The sequence below is a fragment of the Eulemur rufifrons genome, chromosome 8 (assembly GCF_041146395.1).
Source record: "Eulemur rufifrons isolate Redbay chromosome 8, OSU_ERuf_1, whole genome shotgun sequence".
NCBI classification, from domain to species: Eukaryota; Metazoa; Chordata; class Mammalia; order Primates; family Lemuridae; genus Eulemur; species Eulemur rufifrons.
The window spans coordinates 43,741,564-43,750,265 of NC_090990.1; the positions used below are offsets into that span (position 1 = coordinate 43,741,564).

Sequence of the window (8,702 nt, forward strand, 5' to 3'; positions counted from 1 at the left end):
ACCGAAATACTTCATGCATAAATATTAATAGCATCCATTCATACCTTGCATCTCAGATCAAGCATCACATCCCTTAAGGATGTGACTCCCACAACTAAGTCAGAACATCCATATTTGCTCTTTTTCTTTAGAGCACTTATCTTATTTGTAAACTGTGCCCCTACGTATGTGATTATGTAGTTAATGAATGTCTCTTCCCTAGCCTTTAAGTTCATTAAAGGCAGAGACTCTCATAGTCAGGATTCGTGTTTGTTAGCAACAGAAACTTAAGAATAGAAGGAATTTATTGGAAGATTTGGGATAAGTTCACAGAATCAACAGAAAATGACCAGGAACGAAGGCTGGCTGGGCAGCAGGGACTGTGGCCAAGGTTAAGACACGGGGCGATCCAACTGGGACGCTCCACTGCTGCTGCTGACACGAAACACTCGGCACCTGTGGAACAGCTGTATTCTTGGCAAAGCCGCTGCTGCTGTAATTTCTCTACTGGCCTGATTTATGGCTTTATGTCCTCTAGATTAATGTCCCAGGCAGGAGAATTCAATTGGCTGAGCCATGTCACATGCCCATATCCCACCTGCCAGGGAACAGGAGCATCTGGCCTCCCACCAAGATTCACATAATGGGGGTGTTTCTGCCATTGAGAAGCTCGTGGGGATGCCAGGTAAGGAAAAAAAAAATTAAACCAGAGAAACTCTATCTGCTCAATTCATCATATATCCCCCAAACTAGTATGCTATCTGGCATAAAATTAGACGAAAAAGTATTTGAAGGAATGAATGAATGATCAATGCTTGGCATCATTAAAGACACAGGCTGTCCAACTGTGACTGCTTCAGGGCAACCACGCCCAGTCACGGGGGCCCTGCACACCAGCTCCAGCCCGCACTGGCCATGCTGGCTGCTCAAACTCAACTCAGTCCCGCTGAGGAGAGAGAAGGAGATAGGAGCTCTATAAGCTAGAGTGAGTGGATAGTATTAGACCCACGTCATGATGCAAAGGTGAGCTTGAGGGAGGTGAACTGCCACATTCAAGGTCGCGCAGTTGGAATGCAAGGACCAGGGCTTGAAGCCTCACCTGCTGACCTTGTTTGGTACCTTTTCCCACCTTCTGTCTCAACAGCATATGATAACGTGCTTCACATCAGAATATTTAGGTGGAGAACATGTCCTCCAACAGTGTCAGATAATAAGGGAGTTGAGCACACTGGGACCACTAAGGAGACTCCCTCACATCCACCGTGGGAGCTGTGAGGGTACAGGCTCCTTACAGGTTACACGTGATCTAGTCCAGGTCCCTTTCCTTCCGAGGAGACAAGATGCCCTGGTATGTTGAGCTGCCTGCTGCTAAACTGCTGGTTAATGTGTTCAGACCATCACTCTGGGTCCCTTCTCTTTTCCTTCTTACCCAGCTTGGTTTGGCCTCCTTGTACAGCATGGACCTGAGCATTTCCACTGAAATTGAAGACATGGGGCTTGCTGTGGTGCCAGGGGACAAAACTCTCCTGTTTTCAGTGTAATTTCCAGAAAGTGAATAGGCCTGGCCCTCCTATTCCTCCCCATACTCCAACAATTCCTTCCTTGAGCTCACCATAAAAGGCAACAATAAAACCTCTAGTGATATTTAGCAATGACAGAGAATGGTTCTAGGAGGGAAATTACAACTGGAAGATGTCTACCAGGACTTGTCCTTTTTTTGTTTGTTTTGTTTTGTTTTGGAGACAGGTTCTCACTCTGTCACCTGGGCTATAGCTGTGAGTCATGACACCCAGCCTAGGACTTGCTATTAATTGTAAAAGAAATCTATTTAGTTCCCAAATGGTTCTTTGTTTTATATAAATAGGCAGCTTCCAAGGTTGCTCTAGTCCCCCTGAAAGCAGAAGTCTAGAGATAGAGATATTGCCTTTACAAAGTGGAATAGAAGTTCTGTTCACATTACATTGGGAAGAGCTCAAGCCATACTAGTGGTTTTTTCCCCCCGGGTCTTGAGGTACTTTGCTATAGTTTTTATTTACTAAATACATGCTCAATCAGGAGACCACCCAGGGAGGCAAGTGGAACAAACGTCAGACAGGGTAGAGTCAGGGTACAGGAGCTCTACGGGGGCTCTGCCACTTTCTGATTTGAGTAAATCCATTCTCCTCTCTGGGCTTCAGTTTCCTCATCTGTAGAATGGGCATGTTGGGCTAAATGATTCTCTAAGCTCCTTTCAGCTCTGACATTCTGTGATTCTGCTTGGAAAATGATGAAGCAAAAAATATGTAAGCACCAGGGGAAATGGGTGATCTTAAAAATTGCTCCAGTTGGCCAAGTCCAGTGGCTCATGCCTGTAATCCTAGCACTCTGGGAGGCCGAGGCGGGTGGATCGCTCAAGGTCAGGAGTTCGAGACCAGCCTGAGCAAGAGCGAGACTCCGTCTCTACTAAAAATAGAAAGAAATTATATGGACAACTAAAATATATATAGAAAAAATTAGCCGGGCATGGTGGCGCGTGCCTGTAGTCCCAGCTACTCGGGAGGCTGAGGCAGTAGGATCGCTTGAGCCCTTTGAGGTTGCTGTGAGCTAGGCTGACGCCATGGTACTCACTCTAGCCCGGGCAACAAAGTGAGACTCTGTCTCAAAAAAAAAAAAAAATTGCTCCAGTTGGCCAAGCCCAGTGGCTCATGCCTGTAATCCTAACACTCTGGGAGGCCAAGGTGGGAGGATCGCTTGAGCTCAGGAGTTTGAGACCAGCCTGAGCATGAGTGACACCCCATCTGTACTAAAAACAGAAAAAATTAGCCAGGCATTAGGGTACACACCTGTAGCCCCAGCTACTTGCAAGGTAAGGCAGGAGGATTGCTTGAGCCCAGGAGTCTGAGGTTGCTGTGAGCTAGGCTGGCTGTATTCTACCCAGGGTGACAGAGTGAGACTCTGTCTAAAAAAAAAAAAAGAAAGAAAGAAAGAAAGAAAGAAGAAAGGAAATTGAGTTCCCCTCCTCTTCCCTCCCCTTCCCGCTTTAAAATTAAAAAAAAAAATAAAAAAATAAAAGGCTCCAATTAAGGAACTAGAAGGAATGGAGAAAGCCCCGGTGACCTACACAAGGAAATCAGTCAAGCCTCCTAAGGAGGCACAGAAGACCGGCTGTGACTTGCTGGGTAAGCCACACCCACTCCTCACATTCCTTCCAAGGGCAGCCCCAGCCTGAACTCATAGCCATAACCATATGTTTTGGGGGCAAGGAGGGAGGGAAATCCTAGAGGTGGATGCTAATCCCTGAAGAGAGCTGCTTCTGAAGTCCTATAGTCAGCGGAGGCAAGCTGAGTTTCAAAACAGAAGCACAGGGGGAGTCTTCTTTGGAGGAAGTGAGTAAAAAAGGTGTCTTACCCTGCTAGGTACCTGGGCTAGGAAGCCAAAGACAAAGGTTTTAAGCCCTGGCTTTGGCACATGGAGAACATGTGTTCATGAGTTCATTCAACCTCTTCAAACCTCAGCATTTGGGCGTGTGACATGGATAAAATCTAGAGAAGAGAAAATTTAAAATATACTGAACTCTCCACTAAGTGCTCAGATTGTTCTGGGCACATATCATTGACTTCACTTAATCCTGGCAATGGTGACAGAGGGATTTGTAGTTTCATTTAACACATGAGGAAATAGAGGAATTAAGTGACTTCCTGACCCTATAATACAGCAAGATTTGAATTCAGGTTTTTCAAGATCTGGGTTATTTCCAGTAAATCAATGTCTCAAAGATTATATGTGTGAAAGTGCTTTACAAACTGTAAGTGCTATAAAGTGCAAGAAGTTGTAGTCCTTAATTAATGCAGAAATTTACCATTGTCCAGAAGTGACATTTTGACGGAGGAAAGGATTTTTTTTCAGGAAGCCTCCTTTGTTCAGCTACACACTCGATCTTTAATCTATTTATTTTCTAGGCAGTCAAGTGAGTTTTTAAAAGTGCCTCTTAAAACAATGCAGCTTTCTAGTTCCAGCTGTGCCACGCAAACATTAATCTTGAGAAGTCACTTGCTATTTTCATTAGTGAAAGGAGAGGTTAGGTCAGAGGTGATCGCCAAGGTCTCTTCCCTCTCACTTCAGTGACTCAGAGAAGTGGTAAGCACCCCGGGGGAGCCTCACTATCATTGCTAAGGAGCCTACTATAACCTCAAATACTTTGGCCATCCTTCCCACTGTGGGGGAACCCACCCACATCCACCCTCTTCTTTTGGTAAGTCCCATTGCATGCCTTTGAGCCTCAAATAAAGTTTGGGGCCTGGAGCAGTCCCTCCCCAGCTAGAGTGCCTGCAGTCTTTGAGATCTCTGGCCATCCTAACGTATCCTCTCCACCAGTGCAAACCAGCCACAGCCCCAAGTTGTGAAGACAGGGGCTGAGAGCTGCCTCCTCCCAGTTCTTACTGGTGTTTCAGTCTTGAGGGGTCAGTTTACATTGCAGTCAGGATGGAAGGAGGGGCATGTGATAGATTCCAGGGGAAGAAACTGAAGTCTTGGATCTAGCTTATTTGTTGTTGGATACTTGATATACCAACCACTCCCTCCTTTGTACACATCTATTGTTGCATCAATTTCCTAGTAATTGCAGTAACTTATTCACCTGTGGGCCACCCCACAGCTACACACATAAAGAAATGTGAATAAGTGAGAAGAAAAAGATAAATAAGGAGACAAGTGGCTAATTTTTACAGCTAATAGGAAATACAGGTCTTTCAAGCACATTAATTGTAAAAATCTTAGGAAACCAAGCTATGCATATACAACCACGGCATAGAACCCACTACAGACTGACTGTAATTATATGGGAAAGCTATTTAATCTCAGAGCCACAACACTTGGAGATTAAGTAATTTGCCCAAGGGCTAAATGGGAACAGTACCACCTATTTCGGAGTAGCAACAGGATTCAAAGGAGATACAGTTTGTGAAACAAATTAAGAGTTTCTCTCTTCGCTGGTGAGAAGCTGGTGAGAAGCCTCGTTTAGAGGTGACCAAAGGCTGGCACCCTTTTCCACAAAAGCTGTTAGTTTCAGCCTCCTCCCTCAAACTCATTCTCCCGCAGTTGGGAAGAGGTTTCCAAATAATCTTATTTGAATAGCATCTGCACTGGCCAGTTAGGATATCTCAGGACACACCAGAGTGGCAACATGAAATGTCCACTTCTGCAAAAACAGTGTTAGAATTTGAAATAAAAAATACAAGTCATGGGAAATTAGACAGAGGAGACCAAGGTGATAAATATCTGGAGGGAGTTTTCACAAACGCCATCTTTTGGTTGTGCCTTTCACATATTTTATTAAATTCATGTTTTAAAAAAAAAATCACAGCAGCATTATCAAAGACAACATATGTACATACATTTTACAAAAGAAAACATGACTAATATCAGCTGTAGGAAAGGCAAGCTGAAGAACAGACATTGAGTTTCTGGGGTAGCGTCTGTGCTCGAAGGGAGACATCTAAAATGTGTTCAGGAGGCTGAAACAGGCTTCCTTCCTGGTGACAAGCGTGTGTGGTCGGTAATACAAATGATGGTAATGAGGATACTACATAGGCCCAATTAACAAACTCCTCAACTGTAAGGCCATGATATAAGCGGAGCTCGTCAAATAACTTAAACCCAAGACAGCAAAAGTGCTGTTTCCCATCTAAACCCATTTAGGCCTTCAAAATCTATTCCGTCGCTTTCAAACGATGCTGGGTTTTCATACAGACACTTGCTTCTTACACATAACGCTGCGCCATCCTTTCCTTAACTCTCCCAATCAAGTTTCTTACTGGACCGAAAAGGAAGGAATTTTAGAAATGCTTTCTTCAAGACAGAAGTCAGAAAGAGAGGCACTCTGAGGCCAGGATCTATTAAATTTGGTATGTGCGCGAAGGGGAAGGGGAAGGCAGGAATTTGGGAGGAGAAATGGCTCCTCTGGGCCAAGAGTTAGGAAGCCTGACTCTCTTTGGTCTGGGACGATGCTGGAATCCGGTACCCCATCCCGCTCCCTACCCCGCCGGTACCTACAAGCTCGGTTCCTTTCTCAACTCCCCCAGTTCCTTGATCTCCACCTTCTTGTACTTCCCCGACTTCCTCCGGTTGGAGATCACCAGGACGACCACGCCGGCGACGAGGGCCACCACGACCACCACGATGACGGCGATGAGGCCGGCGGTGAGGCGCTTCATGGAGAACCGCGGGGGCTTCTCGTCCAGGTAGTAGATGAGCGTCCGCTCCACCTGGAGGGGCTCGCCGCGCACGCGCAAGTCCAGGCCGCCGTGACCCTGGAACAGCGACTCGCCCTTGACGTCCCTCTCGAAGTAGTAGGCGGCGTCGGCGATGTCCACGTCGCCGGGGGCCTTCTGCGACGCGTTCTGCCGCAGCTCGATCTGGATGGTGGGCTGCTCGTAGTGCACGGCCGCCACGAACTTGGGGTGCAGCCGGTAGCGCTCCCGGAAGAGCCGCCGCAGCTCGGCGTCCAGGTCCGAGTGGTTGAAGGCGCGGGCGGCCGGGCGGTGGCGCAGGTCGATGAGGATGTGGTGGGTGCGCACCAGTTCGTCGCAGAGCAGGCTCAGGTCGCCCTTGTCGGTGCGGCGCACGCCCACCGAGTTCACGCACCAGCACACCGACGTCTGGTTGCACTGGCGCGCCTTGAAGCGGCCCTCGTGGTCGCAGTCGGGGTCGTAGAGGCCGTCGTTGTCCACGAGCGCGTGCTCGCTCGGCCGCACCAGTCCGCGGCCGCTCTTGGGGGCGTTCATGCGCGCCTTGAGCAGCAGGCACTTGGAGGTCAGCGTGGAGCAGTCCACCGCGACGCCCGAGCCGAGCGCGCGGCACTGGCAGCGGCCGCCGGGGCCGTCGGGGCTGCACACGGTCATCTTGTTGGTGGGGCACGTGCAGTTGTACTGGGCGGCCGCGTGGCTGGTCACCGCGGCCAGCACCAGCAGCAGCAGCGGCGGCGGCGCGAGGCCCGGGCCCCGGGCCATGGTGGCGCGAAGGTAGCGCTGACCGGACGCGGTGGACCGACGCGGCGCGGGGCTCTGCAGGGCTCGGCGGGGCTCGGGCTCCGGCGTCTGGGGCAGTCTGCGGGCGTCTGCCGCCCGGCCGCTCCCTCCAGCTCTTATACTCCGCTCGACCTGCCCGGCTGGTTCGGCCGCCGACTTACCCGCTGGTATTTGGGTGACACATCCCGCCCCCCTGCCGTCCCACGGAAGGCCCGGCCAGCCCTGCGCCGCCCGCGATAGGATCAGGGCAGGGGAAGCTGCTCCCGCCTCCTCCGGACCGAAAGCCCGGGAGAGGAAAACCGATACTCACCTGCGGGCTGCGCGGGACCCGCCCCCAGCCCGCCCGGCTCCACCCGGGGAGGGACCCGCCCTCGGCACGGCCTTTCGCCCAGGACCTGGGGCTTCCCAGCAGCTCTCGGCGCAGGGAGCCCAAGGAGATTCATTGAGAGGTGTGGCCCGCGACAGTCGCGCTCTCCCTACTCCCAACCCCTTCCTTTTCGTTCTCCCTTTCCCACCCCCTCTCCCTCCCTCTTTCCCCGGTTCTCATAACAGGACACATTGATACTGTTTACAGTTCACAAACAGTATCTCATCCTCACGCCAGTCCTGACAGGTACGGGCTGTCGGACCCATTTTACAGGTGATGCTGAAGAGGCTGAGACCTGAAGTCACCCAGCCATCAGTCCTCAGACTCCTGCCAGGGGTCTTCGGTCCCCTGTCTGGCTGTTGTGAGACCTTCAATAAATGTTTGTGGAAATCAAGTGGCGCAGAATCCGAAGGGGAGTTGGGGCGTAGTTCTGTGACTCACCGTATCGCCGCTAAAATCCAGGTGTCCTGGCGTCCAGTGCACTAAAAGTTCGGTTAAACACTGATTTTCTCTCCACACACACACACACACACACACACAGGCACACACACAAAGAATATTTATGTGTGCACTAGGTATAGGGAAACAAAAAAGAAAAAATTCTTAAGGAGCCAGCAAGATTATAAGGCGTTTTTTGTGCAATTTGATTCTAAAAGAGCAAATCATTGCTTTTTGTTTTCTGTATCCCACACAAGTAGCTGAGCCACTGCAAATAATGAAAGAACCGAGCCTGTGAGAAATTGCTTGTCTGCCCCTGCGTGGCTGCTTTCACAGGACAGAGGGGTTGCAATCTCTTTGAATCATTGAGAAAGTCCAGAGTTTCAAAGCCGTGGTAAAATTAACAATAATTAGCAAGCTATAATTATTCCCAGGTCCTCCCTCAAAGCACATTTTATATATTCAGCATTTAATGTGCACCACCAGGGGTGCAAGGGTGTTGTTAGCAGATAAAAGCCAGCTAGGCCTCTGTCCCATTAATTTCCAAGCAATTCCCGTGGCAGGTAGATGGAAATATATTATTCTGCCTTTACAGATAGAGGAAGTAGAGACATGTGAGGGACAATCTCTTACAAACTCCAGAGTCGTGAGGATACGTCTCTGCGCTCTAGCCCCACTGTCTCTGGCCAGGTCTTCCTTGGACAAACAGCCTCGTCAGGATCCAGTTTCTTTTCCCTTCTTCAACACCAGTCCACCCTGCCTTCAAGTGGGCTTTCTAAATCACAAACCTGTGCCCTTTATCTCCCCGTTAAGAACCTTTCCAATCTGGAGTGAGGGGGTGCTCTTGGCTCTCAGAATAAAATTTATACTTCTTAAATAAGTATCTAAGATCATTCCTATGTGACCTTTTAGGC

General features: G+C 49.3%; 1 protein-coding gene across 1 annotated transcript; it reads right to left on the reverse strand.

Moving 5' to 3' along the window:
- Nucleotides 1-5,271: 5,271 nt before the first annotated feature.
- On the reverse strand, nt 5,272-7,074 carry TACSTD2 (tumor associated calcium signal transducer 2). The gene has a single exon (XM_069478000.1). It carries the CDS (start codon nt 6,963-6,965, stop codon nt 6,006-6,008), a length of 960 nt encoding a protein of 319 aa, XP_069334101.1. The 5' UTR covers nt 6,966-7,074; the 3' UTR covers nt 5,272-6,005.
- Between the last annotated feature and the right edge of the window lie 1,628 nt (nt 7,075-8,702).